At 42.9% G+C, this 22,102-nt stretch overlaps 1 protein-coding gene across 2 annotated transcripts in view; it reads left to right on the top strand.

The window, feature by feature from the left end:
• CYSTM1 (cysteine rich transmembrane module containing 1) overlaps nucleotides 1-22,102 on the top strand; it is a 100,294-nt gene that overhangs the window by 48,130 nt on the left and 30,062 nt on the right. For both annotated transcript variants that reach the window (XM_055286029.1, XM_063642786.1), the window contains one exon: nucleotides 2,239-2,445. In XM_055286029.1, coding sequence (XP_055142004.1) covers nucleotides 2,259-2,445 — 187 coding nt within the window. In that variant the 5' untranslated portion in view covers nucleotides 2,239-2,258. The remainder of the gene's footprint in view (nucleotides 1-2,238; nucleotides 2,446-22,102) is intronic.

Below are 22,102 nucleotides of genomic sequence, written 5' to 3'. Positions count from 1 at the left end.
ACTCTCTCGATCAGCACCTCCTTCTACTAGGTTTAAGCCCCTACTCCTACCCAGCAGTCTGTTTACCACATTTTCTAAAAATCATTTTCCTTATGTTTGTTTCAACCAGTTGCCCAAGGGTAGGGTTTGAGGCATATTGATCTCTATACCCCACTACTTAGCCCAGTGTCAAGAAAGCACTTAATAAATGTATGTTTGTGAATGTCACCCAGAAGGGTTCATTACCTTACCTTACCATTGGTTTCCAGGACTGGAAACTCTATAGAGGTAGTTTAGGTTAGGCCAGGCTTTAGTCTTTGATTTATGAGCTGTTATAAAGTCATCTGGAATCCCATTTCTTTCCTTTTTTCTGCTCTGCCTTTCTGAATGGCCCACTTAATCTTAAAACTGGCTCCTTCTCAGGGCTGCAGATTGGCTGTCAGCAATTTTGTAGGCCATATCTTCCCTAGACTTTGTGTATACCTTTGTACAGGGGAAGGGAAAGTTCGGTGGGAGTGTGTTAAGAGAGTCCGAGGTTTTTACTGATTGAACCACTTCAGAACCAGTCCCAGTGGCCAGGGAGTGCCATTTGCATCTGGGTAAAGTCCTGAGTTCCTTGAATCATTCATGATGAAAAAGTGGAGAGAGTGACCCCGATTGGCTTAGATAGACTGGGTTCACCCTGGAGCTGGATGGGATGAGATTTCCCTGAAGCACATGAACTACAAGAAGAATGAGCAGAGATCTACCTGGAAACCTGACTACTGTTAGGAGGGGAGAATATGGATGTTGTGTGGGCAACCATCAAAGTCCACTGCTACTGTAATCCAGATTTTCTAGGGAACCTAGACTATTTATAACTATTCTATCCTTCATATAATAAAGTCACTTGGGAATTTATTGATTGCCTGTTATGGAAAAGAATTAATAGTAAAATTATTACATTTTGAATCTGAGACTCTTCCCTACTATTTGGTTGGGGATAGAAGACACTCAAATAGGTAAAAAGTTAACTATCCATGTAAGATATGGGTAACAGTACAAGGCAGCAGTATGACAGATGGTATGTTGTTTAAGTGAGTCATCCATAGAGTTTATACTTTGCATTCCCCAGTAATTGTTTGTTTGTTTGTTTTTGAGATGGAGTCTCGCTTTGTTGCCCAGGCTGGAGTGCAGTGGCACGATCTCAGCTCATTGCAACCTCTGCCTCCCAAGTTCAAGCAATTCTCCTGCCTCAGCCTCCTGAGTAGCTGGGACTACAAGCACATGCCACCATGCCCGGCTAATTTTTTGTATTTTTAGTAGAGATGGGGTTTCACCATGTTAGCTAGGATGGTCTCAATCTCAACGTGATCCACCTGCCACAGCCTCCCAAAGTGCTGGGATTATAGGCATGAGCCACCACACCTGGCCATTTGTTTTTAATCTGAAAGTCACCGTGCCGGGCACTGTGGAGCTTAAAGAGATAATAGAAACAAGACGCTGGCCCTGAAAACTTCAAGCCCAATCAAGAGAATGATTAACAGGCTTGGGGGCGGGGAAGCGTGGCCTCCCTCACAGAAGCAAACCACGGAGGACAGGGTCCTATAAACACAAATAAGTGTTCCTGGTGAGCCCTCCAGAGTCTCAGGGGCCTGGATGGGCAGGGGAGACGCTTGGCATTCTCTATAGACAGCGCTGTCCAACTGCTCAGAGCAGCGGGTCTGGGGAGAACAACCAGATCACCCCAATCCCCAGAGCAATGGTGATGGTTACAAACTTTGGTTGGTCATTGCTGCCAGTGCTGCTTGTTAGAAGGCCCCACTGTGGCCCAGCCCTGTTGATTGGAGGGTTTCTAGTAGTGGATCAGCGTCCACTGATAAGACTCATAGTGCTGTTAGAACACTTTCTTAAAGCTATCCAATCACATTTATGGACATTTCAGAGGAATTAAAAAACAAAATATCTTGGTATTCATTTAACACATTTATTTAGGGGACTGCAGTGCTCTAGGGACATGGTGGTGATCCAAAACTTACTTGATGTCTACTGTCACAGCCTACAGTCTAGTGGAGGAAATAGACAAAAGGCAAATAAATATATAATATAATTGCCAATTGTAGTGATGGTGAGAAGGAAACAAAATGGGCAGAGCTAGAGATTTGCACAAGGCTTGATACACCTTGAAGGTATTTTGTAAATGATCTTATGGGTTAGGATTTTATTCCTGATGATTTCCACAGTTAAATGCAAATAATTTTCATTCTTTTTGTCTCTTAGGTGCACTTTACAGGTCCCTGATGAATCAAGAGAACCCTCCACCATATCCGGGCCCTGGTCCAACGGCCCCATACCCACCTTATCCACCACAACCAATGGGTCCAGGACCTATTGGGGGACCCTACCCACCTCCTCAAGGGTACCCCTACCAAGGATACCCACAGTACGGCTGGCAGGGTGGACCTCAGGAGCCTCCTAAAACGACAGGTGTGTGTCTTTGAATATATGGGTGTGCAGTCCCGTGTCACCAAAGGAAATGTTTGCATGTTTTCTTTGGCAGAGAAGAAACTCTTTCCAGCCTTTGCAACTTGTGCTTGCTGTCCCCAAAGCTTGACGATGGCTTAGGGTGAATTCTCACTCCTGAGAAGAGGCCCAAGTCAGCTCTGCCTACTGCATTCACACCTCTTGCCCCTCTGGGGCTGATGACTTCCTGGCCCACATGTTTTCTGAGGGCTACCCTCTAGAGCACTTGGGGGTGGGGAAGGAATTAGCAGTTGGGTCTTTGCTCTGCAGCCAGCTTTGTATTTTAGGTTTAGTAATTAGCCTCTTGAGTTTATCTGTCAGCTTGTTGACCCTCAAGTCATCCTCTTGCCCCTGCTACTGGGGTTTTTCTTACTAAATGTTTTCATAATTCTATTTAACCTGCCAGTTGAGTTTTCAGGAGGCTCTTGAGTCCTTCTTGTGTGCTATAGAACAGTGTTACTCAAAGTTCAGTCTGTAGACAAATGCCAGTCAATGAACAGTGAACAGTTATGGACTATATTATATGTACAGAAGTGAGAGTAAACATTTAGAAACTTTTAGAGCAATTTGGTATTGCTGTGACATCCAAGCACGTAATCTTGCATTTTACAGAAACTATCAGTCTAAAAGATTAAAAATAAAACATCTTGAGGAGCACTGTGCTAGATGTCTTGGTCACTATTTTATAGCCCTTTGGTTGGCAGAATAGCTGCTCTCTTATTAGCCCTTTCAGCTTTTTTTTTTTTTTTTTTTTTTTGAGACGGAGTCTCACTCTGTTGCCCAGGCTGGAGTGCAGTGGCGCGATCTCTGCTCACTGCAAGCTCCGCCTCCTGGGTTCACGCCATTCTCCTGCCTCAGCCTCCCGAGTAACTAGGACTACAGGCGCCCGCCACCATGCCTGGCTAATTTTTTTGTATTTTTAGCAGAGATGGGGTCTCACCGTGTTAGCCAGGATGGTCTCGATCTCCTGACCTCGTGATCTGCCCCCCTTGGCCTCCCAAAGTGCTGGGATTACAGGCATGAGCCACTGTGCCTGGCCAAGATAGCTAATTCTTAAAAAGTGCTTATTATGGCCAGGCACAGTGGCTCATGCCTGTAATCCCAGCACTTTGGGAGGCCAAGGCGGGCAGATCACCTGAGGTCAGGAGTTCAAGACCAGCCTGGCCAACATGGTGAAACCCTGTCTCTACAAAAAATACAAAAACTAGCCAGGCGTGATGGTACGCGTCTATAGTCCCAGCTACTCAGGAGGCTGAGGCAGGAGAATGACTTGAACCTGGGAGGCAGACGTTGCTGTGAGCCAAGGTCACACCATGCACTCTAGCCTGGCGACAGAGTGAGACTCCATCTCAAAAAAAAAAAAAAAAAAAGTGCTTATTGTGTGTCACATCGTCTCCTAAGTGCTTTATATACATTAACATTTAATCCTTGCAACAATCCTATGAAGTTATTCCCATTTTATAGTGATGTAATAGAGGTACAAAGTTAGAGTAATGACTTGCCCAAGGTCACCTAGCTAGAAGGGGCACTTTCCAGATTAGAATCCTGATAGCTTGGCCTCAAAATCTGTACCTATAATTATTACTGTACTGTTGTTCCTCTCCTGCCTTCTCTGAGCTGACTCACATTCATCTGAATTTAGTGCCTTATGCTTCCTCTTAGAGATTTTCCTGTCATTTAGTTCTTTACTAATCAAAAGTAATAACAGAATTGATGGCTAATTTTATTCTAGGACTTGATGATTCTCTAGAATAAGAATTTTGCATTCACGGAAAAGATTATACTTTTGTAGTGGCAAAGCTTTTACTCTCTTAAGATTGAATAGAATATTTGAATACCTTTAAAGAATTTAATTTATCTGGAAGGAAGCTTTTGCAATCCAAGATTGTGTTCTGTTGTAACAGTTTTTATAATGCATGCTCAGAAGAGGGCAGGAAGTATAACCAGTGTAATCGGAGTAGTTGATTCAGGCCTGTGACATCAGAGAAACATTTTCGGAAAATAAAACTCAGCTTCTGGGTTTTCTGCTTCGAAATAAGGTAACCCTGTGATGAATAAAAGAAAGTAGAAAAGACTACATATGGTATGATTCCATTTATGTGAAATTCAAAAACAGACAAAAAGTATGTATGATGCCAGAGATCAAAATAATGGTTACTCCTGGCTGTGGAGTTGGGAAACTAGGGTGGGACTGGTTATTCATTGGGTTGGGAACAAAGGAACTTTCTGGGGTTTTAGGAATATTCTGTATCTTAATCTTGATATAAACATTCTTTAAGATAGATAGTTATGACTTGTGTACTTTGCTGTACGTTATATGTCAGCAGAGAAAGATAGCCCAGCATTTGAGTTATCTGGTAGACTCAGCCCAATGCCTGCCTGGTGTTAGGTCTTTTACCTATAGCCCTCATGGTCTTCCTGTCCATTTCTAGGCCAATATTGTTTATACTGACTCTCTAACTAGCATTTGATGAGTTTAGAACTTTATTGAGTTCGTTTAGAATAAGTGCTTCCTAGGTTCAGTGGACTTTGTCCACTGTTCATGCAGAAAATACAGATTTGGTCATCTTTCTTACCTTTCATGTAATGTAAGTATTGATGTCAGCCTTTTTGATGAAAAATAATTTCTTAATTCTTTTTAGAGTTAAAAGGCTCCTTATTTCAGTGTTACCAATCATGATTGATTTCACAAATGCAGTTGAAAGCTGTTTAATATCCTTTCCTATGGATATACCCAGGAATTTCTTTCTCTGTCATTAGCTTGTGAATTATTAACTGCCCAGATCCTTTCTGCACCCAAACATAGCAGGTAGTGCCAAATGGTCAAATTTTGTCACCTGGGGTCCATGTTCTGTGAATGGGACTCGGAAGAATGTAGCCTCACTGAGTGATGAACCCTTTAGGGACCCATTTTATTCCTTGCTCTGGTATTGCTTATGGGATTCCCAGTCAGAATTATGTGTTCTCATGCTGTGTGTCTGAGCTCTATATGGAAATTTAAGCTTTTTCTTTCTAGCTGAATGATTTTAGATTTATCTACTACTGTAGATACTCTCTCCACTCAACTTCAAGTGTGTGGCATATTATGTTAATGGATACATAGGTAGAAATGGTTTCTTTTTCAAAGGAGGGAGGATCTCCTTTATCCTTAATTGGTGTCTGGTAATTAGTTAGGGCTTAATAAAGGTGTGATGTACGGATGAGCAGGGTCGTGTAGATGGCTAACCTAAGCAGAACCTTCCTTGGTCATCTGTTTATGATTTAGAATTCATGTGTCAGAGATTGTAGCAAAAAAACCCACCTTTTGTTTTTTTAAGAAGCCAACCTTTTGGAAGCCATGTGATTGGAAGCAGCAAGTGCTTGTAGGAATTAGGTCTCCCAGAAGAGCATACCTGCAGGTTATGTCAAGGATCTCCTGGGTGGTTTTTAAGAATAACAACTAGTATTTGTTGAGCACCATGCTTGGTGTTAGCTTTATATAATCTTCACAACAACCCCATAGTATCAGTCCCATGTTATAGAAGTGGAATCTGAGACTCAGAAAGGTTGTGTTTCAGTTATCTGTTGTATAACATATCACCCCCAACTCACTGGCTTAAAACAACAATGATTTATTATTTCTCATGATTCTCCGAGTTGGCTGGGAGGCTCTTCTTGCTTTGTGTGATCTTTCGTGGGGTCACTCTTGTTACTTAATTCAGCTGTCAGCCTGGCTGGATGTAGGCTATCCAAGATGACCTCACTGACATGAGTAGGGTCTTGGTTTGCCTCCATGAGGCCTCTCTCAGCACATAGTCTGTCATTATTGGGTGGTCTAGCTTAAGCTGCTTTACATGACAACTAGCTTCCAATAGAGTGAAAGTGGAAGCTGCCAGGATTTTGGGCTAGGCCCAGAACTGGCACAGCATCACTTACCCCTTATTCCAGTATTCAAAACAAGTCTCAAGGCCAGCCACTTTCAACAGGAGGGTGAACAGATGTCACCTCCCTCCTCCCCCCCTTTTTTTGGTATATTTGACATGTAATTCATGTACCATACAATTTACCCATTTAAAGTTGTACAATCCAATGGTTTTCAGTATATCAACAGTTTTTCAACCATCACCACTATCATAATTCCAGAACATTTTCTTTTATTATTATTATTATACTTTAAGTTCTAGGATACATGTGCAGAATGTGCAGGTTTGTTACATAGGTATGCATGTGCCATGGTGGTTTGCTGCACCCGTCATCTACATTAGGTATTTCTCCTAATGCCATCCCTCCCCAGCCCCCCACCCCCGACAGGCCCCAGTGTGTGATGTTCCCCTCCCTGTGTCCATGTGTTCTCTTTGTTCAACTCCCACTTATGAGTAAGAACATGTGGTGTTTGGTTTTCTGTTCCTGTGTTAGTTTGTTGAGAATGGTGGTTTCCAGCTTCATCCATGTCCCTGCAAAGGACATGAACTCATCCTTTTTTATGGCTGCATAGTATTCCATGGTGTATATGTACCACATTTTCTTTATCCAGTCTATCATTGATGGACATTTGGGTTGGTTCCAAGTTTTTGCTATTGTGAATAATGCTGCAATAAACATACCTGTGCATGTGTCTTTTTTTTTTTTTTTTTTGAGACAGAGTCTCACTCTTTCACCCAGGCTGGAGTGCAGTGCACGATCTCGGCTCACTGCAGGCTCCGCCCCCTGGGGTTCACGCCATTCTCGTGCCTCAGCCTCCTGCGTAGCTGGGATTACAGGCACCCGCCACCTCGCCCGGCTAATTTTTTGTATTTTTAGTAGAGATGGGGTTTCACTGTGTTAGCCAGGATGGTCTCGATCTCCTGACCTCGTGATCCACCCGCCTCAGCCTCCCAAAGTGCTGGGATTACAGGCGTGAGCCACCGTGCCCGGCCGCATGTGTCTTTATAGCAGAATGATTTATAATCCTTTGGGTATATACCCAGTAATGCGATTGCTGGGTCAAATGGTATTTCTGGTTCTAGATCCTTGAGGAATCGCCACACTGTCTTCCACAATGGTTAAACTAATTTACACTCCCACCAGCAGTGTAAAAGCGTTCCTATTTCTCCACATCCTCTCCAGCATCTGTTGTTTCCTGACTTTTTATTGTTTTTGTTTTGTGTTTTTTGAGATGGAGTCTCGCACTGTCGCCCAGGCTGGAGTGCAGTGGCGCGATCTTGACTCACTGCAACCTCCACCTCCAGGGTTCAAGCGATTCTCCTGCCTCAGCCCCCTGAGTAGCTGGGATTACAGGCATGCGCCACCATGGCTGTAATTTTTGTATTTTTAGTAGAGATGGGGTTTCATCATATTGGTCAGGCTGGTGTTGAATTCCTGACCTAGTGATCTGCCCACCTCGGCCTCCCAAAGTGCTGGGATTACATGCGTGAGCCACGGTGCCCAGCCATTTCCTGACTTTTTAATGATCACCGTTCTAACTGGTGTGAGATGGTATCTCATTGTGGTTTTGATTTGCATTTCTCTAATGACCAGTGATGATGAACTTTTTTTCATATGTTTTTGGCTGCATAAATGTCTTCTTTTGAGAAGTGTCTGTTCATATTCTTTGCCCACTTTTTGATGGGGTTGTTTTTTCCTCATAAATTTGTTTAATTAAGTTCCTTGTAGATTCTGGATATTAGCCCTTTGTCAGATGGATAGATTGCAAAAATTTTCTCCCATTTGTAGGTTGCCTGTTCACTCTGATGATAGTTTCTTTTGCTGTGCAGAAGCTCTTTAGTTTAATTAGATCCCGTTTGTCAATGTTGGCTTTTGTTGCCATTGCTTTTGGTGTTTTAGACATGAAGTCTTTGCCTATGCCTATGTCCTTAATGGTATTGCCTAGGTTTTCTTCTAGGGTTTTTATGGTTTTAGGTCTTAACGTTTAAGTCTTTAATCCATATTGAGTTAATTTTTGTATAAGGAAGGGGTCCAGCTTCAGTTTTCTGCACATGGCTAGCTAGTTTTCCCAACACCATTTATCAAATAGGGAATCCTTTCCCCATTTCTTGTTTTTGTCAGATTTGTCAAAGATCAGATGGTTATAGATGTGTGGTGTTATTTCTGAGGCCTCTGTTCTGTTCCATTGTTCTATATACAGAACATTTTCATCACCCCAAAAAGAAACCCTTTAGCAATCTCTCCCCATTTCCTTCCACTCTTCCCTACCCCCTTTTTTTTTTTTTTTTTGAGACAGAGTCTCACTCTGTTGCCCAGGCTGGAGTGCGGTGGCACAATCTCGGCTCACTGCAAGCTCTGCCTCCTGGATTCACGCCATTCTCCTGCCTCAGCTTCCCGAATAGCTGGGACTACAGACGCCTGCCACCATGCTCAGCTAATTTTTTTTATTTTTAGTGGAGACAGGGTTTCACCGTGTTAGCCAGGATGGTCTTGATCTCCTGACCTCATGATCAGCCCACCTCAGCCTCTCAGAGTGCTGGGATTACAGGCGTGAGCCACCGCGCCCGGCCTGTTCCCCACCATTAATCTATTCTGTCTCTATAGATTTGTCTGTTCTAGACATTTTGTATAAATGGAACCATACAATATTTGGTCTTTTGTTACTGGCTTCTTTCACTTAGCTTGATATTTCCAGGGTTCATCTATGTTGTAGCATGTATCAATACTTTATTCCTTCCTATTGCCAAATAATATTCCATTGTGGATATACCACATTTTAGTTATCCTTTCATTGGTCGATGGGCATTTAGGTTGTTTCTACTTTCTGGCTATTAGCAATAATGAATAATGGCTGTTATAAACATTTGTATAAAATAGACTCCATCCTGGAGGAATGGCATGTGAATACAGGGTGAGAGGAATTGGTGACCATCTGTGCAAACAGTCCACCACATTCTGCCCTTTGCTCTCAACAATTCGCATCCCCCTCATATGCAAAATATATCCACCCCTTTCCACCACTACTAGATGTCTCATCCAATAATTACATCAGCTTAAAATCCAGAATATTATCATCTAGGTAGTCTATATGTAGGTGAGGCCTCTAACCTGCCATACTGGTCCATATACCCTAACTTTGTTCATGTTGCTTCCTTTACTTCCCACCTCTCATTCCCACTCTGCCACAACCTACCCTACACATCTCTGGAGATCAAAAGAAAATATCTCTTCTTCCTTGAAGCTTTTGCTTACCTATACTATACCTCCAGTAGAATTTACCACTCCTATTTGCTTCAACTGCACCCTATACAGACTTCTTTCAGAGCCCTTCTTCTTGCTCCGGATTCAATAGTGTCTACCTTATGTACAGTCCATTTTAGCTTTTTTATGTCTGAATTCAATCAACCTTGCTCTTAGTGTTTAGGCTCTCACCGTTTGTTTTGGTCAAGACTCTTAAGGCTGCAAGTGATAGAACCCTAGCCTTAGATATTAACCAGCAACGGAGGTTCACCAGACATCTGAGTAAAGAAAGCCTCCAAGATAAAAAATGGTGATCCAAACAGAAAAAAGGGATTCTGAGGGAACAAACATTGCAGGGAAAAGAAAACCCTCCTACCAGAAAGTGGGGGAATCCTCTAATACTCTTTATTTTATTTTATTTTTTTTGATGGAGTCTTGCTCTGTCACCCAGGCTGGAGTGCAGTGGTGCAATCTTGGGTCACTGCAACCTCCGCCTCCCAGGTTCAAGTGATTCTCCTGTCTCAGCCTCCCGAGTAGCTGGGATTACAGGCATACGTCACCATGCCCAGCTAATTTTTGTTTTTTTAGTAGAGACAGAATTCCACTGTATTAGCCACGCTGGTCTCAAACTCCTGACCTCAGGTGATTCACCCGCCTCGGCCTCCTAAAGTGCAGGGATTACAAGCATGAGTCACTGCGCCTGGCCCACTAATATTCTTAAGATATACTGAAGATAAATCTTATTGAAATAAGAGCAGTGGTGCTGTATAAAATGAACTCTGGAAACAAAAGCACTTAGCCAAGAAGAATGTGAAACTGATCTCACCCTAAGGACTAGATCCAAAAGGTCCATTTGGCAGCCAGATCTTGCCAGAGCAGAATTTAAGGCATTTGCCATAGGTGGAAGGTTGATGTATGTTTTGGTTATCTATTGTTACATCACAAACCACCCCCAATCTTAGAGGTTCCATAATTTGGACAGGGCTTGAGAGGAAAGATTGATTCATGTCTGCTCCTTGTTGGCATCTACTGAGGCTGGAACATAGATAACAATAAGCAATTTGCTGGGTTGGGTTTGTACACTTTCTACTGTCCAATATGATCCATAAAATTTCTTCTTGGCTTTGTATTATGTCCAAAAGGGTACTCTTGGGTTGACTGACACTTGCAAAACAGAGAAAGAAGCCATTTGGTTTGGCCAGTGCTTTAGAAGGGAGAAAGGGGTGGGAGCATGATGGCCAGCTGCTGGGAGGAGTCAGGAGGTACCTACATGCTAGTATTTCTGTGTGCATTCCAAACCAGTGTTGGGTTTCTCCACTTTTACTGGCTTTGTTTGATCTCATTGTCCTTGAAGATTTGATTAACTTCAACCCTATTCTGTCAGCTGTTTCAGTTCCAATGGAACCTTGTAATTCTGGTTCATTATAACAAGAAATTATCTCAAATCCAAAAAGGAAAAAAAAATCACGTCTGGCATTTCAGCTGACATGGTTGAAACAGCTTGGGGTTAGTTGTCTCTGTCCCTCTGCGTGGTCTCTCAGTGCTGCTATCACAGCATGAGAGTTTCAGAGTAGGTGGGTTTTTTCCATGTTACAATGCAAGAATGGAATCTGCCAGGCCTTCCTGCACATGTACCCCTGAACATAAAATAAAAGCCTTAAAAAAGAAATGAAACAAAAAACTCTTGATTTAGCTTCTAATTTTGAAACAATTTCAGACTTAGAAAAACATTGCAAAGATAAAACAAATGGTTCTGTATACCTTTCATCCCGATTTCCCCAAACCGTACATAGCCACAATACAATGATCCATCAGGCTTTTTCACCCCCTTGGCTCAGAAGTCACACAGTGTCACATCCATCACACTCTTGGTCAAAGCAACATGAAGTCTATCTAGCCTAGTTTCAAGGGGAGGAAAATAGACTTCATTCCTTGTTGGGAGAGTGGTAAGTCACGTTGCAAAAAGGCATATGGGTTGGGAGATTTTTGGAAACATTACCACAAGTTTCAATGGTGACAGGTGAATTCCTGTTCACTGAAACATTCTAAATAACAGAACTATTTCTAGATTCTAATAAATATGCCATAGTATCATAACTGTTTAAAGTGAAAAATTAAACACTATAACTAGGCTTATATCAGAATATAGGTGATCTGTCATTTTAAGGATACTCCTGTGAATTGGTTAGAAAGTCATGGAAGAAGGGTTTTTTTTATTTTATCACCAAATTGAAATGACTTCCACTCAGATACCTTGAATCATCAGAAGTGGAAGAGTCCTCACATGATCATCTGGGTTAGTTATTACCCTCTGACCTTATAGCAAACATCAGTAGGCAATTACAGCTCCTTTCACTAAGCGTGAATATGGCTTCAGCATACCCCAGCATTCTAGACAGGAACCATGAATAGATTTGAATCGTTAGGTGTAAGACGAACCCATTTACCATTCCTTGCTAGGTTAACCCCCTCTTTTTAGAGACATTTAAACTGAAGCCCAGAGAATGGCTTAGTGACTTTCCAGGGTCAATGAGTTTTAACTAGAATATAAGTTTCCTGCCAGGCGCAGTGGCTCATGCCTGTAGTCCCAGCACTTTGGGAGGCTGAGACAGGAGGATCGCTTGAGGCCAGGAGTTCGACACCAGCCTAGGCACTGTACTAAGACACCACACATCTCTACAAATAATGAAATTATCCAGGTGTGATAGTGCATGCCTGTAGTCCTAGCTACTCAGGAGGCTGAGGCAGGAGGATCACCTGAGTCCAGGAGTTCCAGGCTACAGTGAACTAGGATTGAGCCACTGCACTCCAGCGTGGGCAACAGAGCAAGACCCTATCTCTCAACAACAAAACATCTCCTGATCCCAGGCTAAGTGCATTTCTTCATTATGCCCTGCTGCTGTGATCCAGCACAGATTCCACAGAAATTCTCAAACACCACCAAAGGAAAATATTTCCAGCCTTTTCCCTTCCTTATCTGCACCCCCCACCCCTAAAACACACAAAAACAAAACAAAAAACCACCTAAAAGTTATAGCAGAACACCAGTTTCCTGGTAGACAGAGGTAAAGTGGAGTGCAATAAAGCTGGATTCAAATCTCATTAACACTAGGACCTGAGCAAATTATTTTACCTCCCTGATCTTTGAGTGTGCCCTGCCTCCCCTTGTATGCTTCTCAAAGACAAGAGTTTTTTTCTTCTTTCACCTCTGCTTCCACTGCATCTTCAACAGTGTTGAGCACGTGTGTGTGTGTGTGTCTGTATGTGTGTATGTGTACGTGTATATGCTCAGTAAATATGTGTTAGATGAATGCAAATACTACCATTTCAAAGGGTGGTTGTCAGTTCATGTTCAGTGTCTGGTCCCCTTGTCACTTTCCCCTAGAGACCCTTCTCTTGCTATTTAACTCCCATAAGTCCAGATATTGGGGTTTTATTTATGTTCTTCTGGGGTAGGACTGTGATATCTGGCAACATACAGATTTAAAATGAAATAAGTTCTACTTCTGCACAGTCCATTGGGAAGCCCCCATGGAGCTCAAAAGCCTCATGGGCCTTTGAACCAGATTTCTAAGCCTGTATGTTGAGAACTACCCAGTGACCCTGGTTCTTTGTGATTTGAAGACATGAAAAGGGAGTGCATCTTCAGGGTTACCCTTTTGGGCCCACCGGGCCATTGGCCAGCCAGCAGAATATTATGAGAGGCCTCTATATTCCACGGTCAGAGATTGTGGGCGAGGTGATAGAATGGCATATTTGTCCTGCACACTCTTCTTGGTGTCTCATGCTGCTTTCATTAGTCAGTGTGAGGAAAGAGGAGGAAGGAAATTTAACGGTCTGGCATCTCTGACTAATTGGCTCTAAGTATGGAATTACTGCCTGGCTTGTTTGAGCCTTTTATACTTTCTTTCATCAGAAACTCCAATCAGGAATTTTCATTGCCCTGGAAAGCCTTTCCAGCATAGACCATTCCAGTGCCTTCTTTCTTTGCCAGGTATCAGATGACAGAATGTCCCAACAAGGACACTGCTTAGTGCCACCAAAAGCCACATTGGCTTAGAATCTAGGTAGAGTTTTTCCAGTTCCCTGAGCTTCTGCTTTCTTGTCTGTAGAGCTGGGATTACAGGATTGTGATAAAGAATAAATAAAGTAATGCATCTTTACAGTTTATGGCACCTTGATGAGCAGTGAGGAAGTTAGTACCCTCCCCTGGCCCACACAAATTTTCTGAATTTTTGCTTAGGGATGGATAGGGGTGGGGAAGACAAAGCTCTCTGGAAAGCAGGGAAAGCCAGTTGCTGAGGGTCACTCCTGATCTATCCCCACTGGGCTGAAGAAACTGGGACAGCTCCAGAGTCATCTCTCATCTGCAATCGTGACCATATAATTGATCCCCTCCTCCTGCTCATGCCCTCTGCTGTCTTATTCTCAGACCCCCTAATAGCTTTCCATTTCACTGGAGTGAAAGCTAGAATCCTTGCAGCAACTAGCAAGTCCCTTTGTGATGGGGCTGCTGCCACCTCTCTGACTCCTGCCACTTTGCCCCTGTGCCCTCTGCTCCACCTTCCCTCCCTTCCTCACCAGGCACATTCCAACTCTAGGGCCTTTGCCCTTGCCATGCCCTTCCCTCAGACAGCCACAGCTTACAGTCTCACGTTCTTTTGAGTCTTGTTCAGCTGCCACCTAGTCAGAAAGGCCTTCCAATCACCTCCCCCTCCCCCACCCCATATAATTGTAGCGCCCCCACTGGCACTCTCTGTCCCTGTTCTTCTGCCTGTTTTCCTTGCCTGACATACTGTGTTTACTTGTTCATTGGCTGCCTTTCTCTTCCCACTGGAGTATAAGCTCCTTGAAGGCAGAGATTTTTCAATGTTATATTCACTACTGAATTTTAAATATTTCTTGAATAGTTGAATGTCCCCTTCTCCCAATCTCCTCGGGCTGCACAGGGTATCCTGTGAGGTATTTCTCCTTCTGGCCTTACCTTGGGTTCCTTTTCCTCCTCCTCTCATCTGTACAGAATCCTGGGAGTATTGAGCTGCTGCTTCCTGAGTTGCTGCCATGTGTCAGGCCTTGTGCTGAGCACTGTTCGTTTGTTTGTTTGTTTTTTGAGACAGGATCTTGCTCTGTCACCCAGGCTGGAGAATAGTGGCATAAACAAGGTTCACTGCAGCCTTGACTTCTTGGGCTCAAGTGATTCTCCCATCTCAGCCTCCCAAGTAGCTGGGACCACAGGCATGTGCCATTGTACCTAGCTAATTTTAAAAATTTTTTTTGTAGAGACGGGGTCTCACCAAACACTGCCCTGGTTGGTCTTGAGCTCCTGGACTCAAGTGATCTGCCCACCTCAGACTCCCTAAGTGCTGGGATTACAGGCGTGTGCCACCACGGCTGTCTCAGTTTATCTTCTAAACTGAGGATAATCCATTTAACTTTCCCCCTTCCTTTCACATCTCTGAGCACATATCCTGGGACATTCATTTGAATCTTCCAATGCCCAAATGGTGTTTTCATGGAATGCTTTGGAAAAGTTTCACATAGACAGGGCCAGCATCTTTTAAGACTTTAGCTGGGTCTGTCAGAGGCTTGAGAAGCTTGTGGTTTCTGACCCAGCAAGTGGGTCTGGACACATATATACCTTTTGCTATGAGAAGAGAGAGAGAGAGCTCTGGTGGCCACAGAACCGTCTTCTCTGGCCCCTCAACTAGAAGACAGGCTGCTTATGGGGTCCTTCAGAAATTCCTGGCTCTTGAAAAGAGCTCAAACATCAGCTATCTCGAGGGCTTCCCTTTCCCCTACCCCAGAGAGGGCACTGGACTTACAACTTGCTGATCCTCGGTTTGGAGGGAAACTACCCCTCCTTACTTATTGCAGTGTTCTGTTGGCCTATATTTGGCGTAGACGATTTGCCACTGTACTAGGCTTTCCTGTGATAGGTCAAAGGTTTCAGATTACTTGTGGGTAAAGAGGTCCTAGTGGGAGTAATTGCCTTACCTGACCCTTGGATGTGCCAAAGTAGGAACTTAACGTACAGCTCAAGGATTTAAATATTTTTTCTCCCCGCTTAATGATTTTCTGTTTTTCTTAAAGACCAGCATTCCAAAAAACTTAGGGGCCTTTCATGGTCTGGCCCTGCTACCAGGTTCAGTTTCAGTTTCTCAGCATCATCAGGCTCCCTCCTTCCACATGGCTTTTGCAAATGCCACTTCCTCTGTATGGCTTGGGAAATTCTTTGCTCCTCTCTTGGCTTAGTATAGGTAACCCCTATTAATCATTCACATCTGAGTGGTACTCCTCACCTCCCAGTCTGGATCAGATTTCTGTCCTTCATAGTACTATCTTGATTTGTAATTTTATAGTCTTGACTCTAGTTAAAGAATTAAGGTCTTCTCCAGGCAATAACAAATGCTGGAGAGGTTGTGGAGAAAAGGGAACCCTTGTATACTGTTGGTGGGAATGTAAATTAGTACAACTGCTATAGGGAACAATTTGGAGGTTCCTCAAAAAACTAAAAATAGAGGTACTCTATGATCCAGCAATCCGACTGCTGAGTATTTACCCAAAAGGAAGGAAATCAGTATATCAAAGAGATACCTGCACTCTCATGTTTGTTGCAGCTTTGTTCACAATAGCTAAAATCTGGAAACAACCTACATGCCCATCAGCAGATGACTGGATTTAAAAAAATGTGGTATTCACAGTGGAGTACTATTCAGTCATAAAAAAGAATGAGATCATTTGCAACAACATGGATGGAACTGGAGGACATTATGCTATGTGAAATAAGCCAGGCACAAAGACAAACATTGCGTGTTCTCACTTATTTGTGGGATCTAAAAATCAGAACAGTTGAACTCATGGAGATAGACAGTAGGATGGTAACCAGAGGCTGGCAAGGGTAGTAGAGGGAGGTGGGAATGGTTAATGGATACAAAAGAATAGTTAGAAAGAATGAAAGAGTCTGGTATTTGCTAGCACAACAGAGCGACTGTAGTCAATAATAATTTTATTGTACATTTAAAAATAACTAAAAGAGTATAATTTGATTGTAACACAAAGGGTAAATACCTGAGGGAAAGGATACCCCATTCTCAATGATGTGATTATTATGCATTACATGCCTGTATCAAAACATCTCATGTACCCCATAAATATATACACCTACTATGTACCCACAAAAATTAAAATAAAATAATATTTTTAAAGAATTAAGGTCTTCTTGGTCGGGTGTGGTGGCTCACGCCTGTAATCCCAGCACTTTGGGAGGCTGAGGCAGGCAGATCACAAGGTCAGGAGATTGAGACCATCCTGGCTAACACAGTGAAACCCTGTCTCTACTAAAAATACAAAAAATTAGCCGGGCGTGGTGGCGGGCGCCTGTAGTCCCAGCTACTAGGGAGGCTGAGGCAGGAGAATAATGTGAACCCAGGAGGCGGAGGTTGCAGTGAGCCGAGATCACGCCACTGCACTCCAGCCTGGGTGACAGAGCGAGACTCCATCTCAAAAAAAAAAAGAATTAAGGTCTTCTCTACTATCTGAAAGGTCCATGATAGGAAACCTTGTCTAATTTAACCATTCGCCAGTAACTACTTGTCACGTGATTCAAGATGAAGAAGAGTTTAAAGATATGCAGGAGAGAGGACAGAAGGGGACTGGAATAAGCTTTTTTAAGTGGTTAAACTCTGGGCTTGATTTTGTAGAAAAGACTGCTCATACTTTCTTTTTTTTTGAGATGGAGTCTTGCTCTGTCGCTCAGGCTGGAGTGCAATGGTGTGATCTCAGCTCACTGCAACCTCTGCCTCCTGGGTTCAAGCGATTATCCTGCCTGAGCCTTCCGAGTAGCTGGGATTACAGGCGCACACCACCATGCCTGGCTAATTTTTTTTTTTTTTTTGATACGGAGTCTTTCTCTGTTGCCCAGGCTAGAGTGCAGTGGTGTGATCTCGGCTCACTGCAACCTCCGCCTCCCAGGTTCAAGCGATTCTCCTGCCTCAGCCTCCCGAATAGCTGGGACTACAGGTGCCTGTCACCACGCCCAGCTAATTTTTGTATTTTTAGTAAAGGCGGGGTTTCACCATATTGACCAGACTGCTCTCAAACTCCTGACCTTGTGATCCACCTGCCTTGGCCTCCCAAAGTGCTGGGATTACAGGTGTGAGCCACCGCGCCCAGTAATTTTGTATTTTTAGTAGAGACAGGTTTCACCATGTTGGCCAGGCTGGTCTCAAACTCCTGACCTCAGGTGATCTGCCCACCTCAGCCTCCCAAAGTACTGGGATTACAGGCGTGAGCCACCATGCCCGGCTGTTTGCACTTTTTTTTTCCTTTCTTACCTTACTGATTTGTTGGGACCTGAGCAGAATATTCATTATGTAGCAGGGGGTTGGAGCACTGTTGTAATACCAGCAGTCACAGGTGTCTGAATAATCAGAATGGAGAGATGTAGTTTTGGGGCATTCTTGCCTCCACTGAGTTCTGGCCTTCACTCTTTTTCTGGTCCTTAAACATAGTAATAATGCTCATAAAAATTTTTTTAATTATCATAATTCACACACCCTACTTTCTCAAATCATTTTCATGGTCTTATTTCCTAGTCAGTTCTTGTTTATACACACATGTCATTTGTACCTGGCTACCACTATAATGTAGATACCATTGCGTATTTTGGTCCTCCACCCCACCCACTTTTGTCATAAGCAACTTTTCTATAGGTTAAAGTTTCTCAGCCTCAGTGCTATTGACACTTGGGCCAGATGATTTTTTGTTGTGGGGGCTGTCCTGTGTATTGTAGGATGCTCAGCAGCATCCCTAGCCTCTACCATTAAATACCAGTAGTAGCAATCACCTCAGTTATAACAATTGAAAATGTCTCTAGACATTACCAAATGTTCCCTAGGGGCCAACATCACCCCTCCTTTGAGAACCACTGCCATAGAGTCTTAATTTAAGAAAATTTATTTTTCTTCTTCTTTTTTTTGAGATAGGGTCTTGCTCTGTTGCCCAGGCTGGAGTGCAGTGGTGCAACTTCGGCTCACTCCAACCTCTGCCTCCCAAGGCTCAAATAATCCCACCTTAGCCACTTGAGTAGCTGGGACCACAGGTATGCACCACGATGCCCAGCTAATTTTTGTATTTTTTGTAGAGGCAGGGTCTCGCTCTGATACACAGGCTGGTCTTGAGTTCCTGGGCTCAAACCTTCTACCCGCCTCGGCCTCCAGAAGTGCTGGGATTACAGGCATGAGCCACTGCGCCTGGCCTTAATTAAAATTTTAAGTGAGCCATTGCTTTTGAACCCAGCGAAGGAAGAGGTCTTCCTAATAAGCTTCATGAGCAGCTGAAAAATACATGACTTTTTCTGGTGGCCTGCTGAGGGAGGTGTTTTTGGGAATTTGGAACTATAAAGAACTCTCTCCTGACTGAACAGGCTGTGTTTCTGAGCCTCTCTGCAGTCTGGGGCTAGAGAATCTGGATGTTTGGTAACAATTTCTAGATTAAAACCATCAGAACCAGAAGAGTTTGGGGCCAGTGGTTTAAGTTTTTAAGTATTAATTATTAAATAATAAATACTAGCCAAATAATAGAACCAGTATTTGTCTAGTAGTTACTATGTGTCAAGCACTTTTGAATATTAGCTCATCTAGTCTTAAGAACAACCCTACAAGGTAGGTCTTCTTATCTCCATCATATAGATGAAGAAACTGAGGCATGGAAAGTCTAACTTGTTCATGGTCACAGAGCTAAGAAGTATGGAGCTGAGATTCAAACCTAGAAATCTGATTCCAGAGGCTATGCTCCTCAGCAACTACCACTATTTTCTGAGCACCTACTGAAATCCCTGATACTGGGCTGAGAGCATTGTAAACATGGCTTCCAAGTTTTACAACAGCTCTTCAGGGTAGTGGTATCTCAAATTTTACATCTGTGGAACCAGGGTCTTAGAGAAGCTATAATAACATCTTGTCTATGATCCCCCAGATCTCTGACCCAGAACCTGACATACTTCCATGTATCATGTGGCCTCCCATGCATGAGTAAAAATTGTTTTATAACCTACTCTTCCCTTTTCCCCTGGAACCTCATACAACAAATACCTGTTAAATCCCTTCAGTGGCCAGGTGCAGTGGCTCACGCCTGTAATCTTAGCACTTTGGGAGGCCAAGGTGGGTGGATCACTTGAGGTCAGGAATTCAAGACCAGCCTGGCCAACATAGTGAAACCCTGTCTCTACCAAAAATACAAAAACTAGCCAGGCATGGTGGCGCACACCTGTAATCCCAGCTACTGGGCAGACTGAGGCAGGAGAATTGCTTAGACCTAGGAGGAGGAGGTTGCAGTGAGCCAAGATGTCGCCATTGCACTCCAGCCTGTGTGAGAGAGTGATACCCTGCCACACATACACACACACACAAAAATAAATCCCTTCAGTAAGTTAGTGCCAGTCACTAAATAAATATTACCATTTCTAATTAGATTTTATTTAGGTGCTTTGTATACATTATCATATTGAATCCATATAGCAGTCCTAGTGGTATCCCATTTTAGAGATGAGGAGACTGAGATTCAGAGGGATGACATAACTAAGCTCTGTTTAAATAGTAACTAGCTGAGCTATGAACTGAACCCAGGTCTGTCTAGTTTCAAATTTGTATTCTTAACTACAGTCATGTGCCACCGCATAAGGATGTCTTCGTCAACAACAGGCCATGTAAATGACGGTGGTCCCATAAGATTATAATGGAGCTGGAAAATTTCTATCCCTAGTGATGTCTTGGCCATCATGATATCGTCATAAAGTGATGTGTTACTCACATGTTTGTGGTGATGCTGGTGTAAATGAACCTACTGCGCTGCCAGCTGTATAAAAGCATGGCACATACAATTATGTATGGTACATAATACTTGATAATAAATGACTGTGTTACTGGCTTATGTGGTTTGGCATGCAGTGGCAGGATCACAGCTCACTGCAGCCCTGGCTTCCCTGGGCTCAGGTGATCCTCCCGCCTCAGCCTCCTAAGCAGCTAGGATACAGGTGCATGCCACCACACTCAGCTAATTTTTGTATGAGCCACCATGCCCGGTCAGGAGTACACTCTAAAATATCAATTTAAAGTATAGTAAATATATAAACTAAGGCCAGGCACAACGGCTCACACCTGTAATCCCAGCACTTTGGGAGGCCAAAGTGAGTGGATTGCTTGACCCCAGGAGTTTGAGACCAGCCTGGGCAATATGGCAAAACTCCATCTCTACAAAAAAATAGAAAAACAGCCAGGGGTGGTGATATATGCCTGTAATCCCAGCTACTAGAGAGGCTGAGGTGAGAGAATCACTTGAGCCCAGGGAGGTCAAGTCTGCAGTGAGCCATGATCATGCTACTGCACTCCAGCCTGGACAACAGAGTGAGACTCTGTCTCAAAAACAAAACAAAAGTATACACATAGATAAATAAATAAATAAATAAATAAATAAATAAATAAATAAAATATGAGAGAGAGAGAGACAGAGAGAGAGAGAACTCCTATTTATTTGTTTTAAGTTAACCATAAAACAGCCTCAGGCAGGTCCTTCAGGAGACATTCCAGAAGAAGTCATTAGAGATGAGAGCTCCATGTATGTTGTTACCCCTGAAGACCTCCAGTGGGACAAGATGTGGAAGTGGAAGACAGTGATGTTAATGATCCTGACCTTCTGTAGACGTAGGCTAATGTATGAGTTTGTGTCTCAGTTTTTAACAAAAAAGTTTAAAAAGTAAAAAATAAATAAATTTTAAAAATAGAAAAAGCTTATAGAATAAGGGTATAAAGAAAAAACAGTTTTGTATAGCTGTATAATTTGTTTATGTTTTAAGCAAAGTGTTGGTAAAGAGTCAAAAAGTTTAAATTTTTTTTCAAAGTTACAGTAAGCTAAGGTTAGTTATTGAAGAAAGAAATGTGTTTTATAAATTTAGTATAGCCTAAGTGTATGGCATATAGTATAAGTGTTCAGTATATATGAAGTCTGCAGTAGGGTATAATAATGTCCTAGGCTTTCACATTCACTCTCACTGACTCATCTAGAGCAACTTCCAGGCCTGTAGGCTCCATTCATGGTAAGTGCTCTATATATGTATACCAGTTTTTATCTTTTATACCACATTTTTACTGTACCTTTTCTATGTTTAGACACATAGATGCTTACCATTGTTTAAAATTGCCTACAGTATTCAATATAGCAACATGCTGTACACATTTGTAGCCTAGGAGCAATAGGTGATACTATATATCCTAGGTGTACAGTAGGCTATACCACCTAGGTTTGTGTAAGTACACTATGATGTTCACACAATGACAAAAATGCCTAACAATGCATTTCTCAGAACATATCTCCATCATTGAGAGATGCATGACTGTATTGTACTGTTTTGTATTCTGTCAGGGAATATCCTTAAAATACTTCAAACTTAACTATGGCACACATTGTTAGCAGTGGTAAAGGA

This window comes from Symphalangus syndactylus, chromosome 7 (genome assembly GCF_028878055.3).
Source record: "Symphalangus syndactylus isolate Jambi chromosome 7, NHGRI_mSymSyn1-v2.1_pri, whole genome shotgun sequence".
In the NCBI taxonomy this organism is placed as follows: domain Eukaryota; kingdom Metazoa; phylum Chordata; class Mammalia; order Primates; family Hylobatidae; genus Symphalangus; species Symphalangus syndactylus.
The sequence above is the reverse complement of the archived record's forward strand: the minus strand, read 5'-3'. Positions and strand labels throughout refer to the sequence as shown.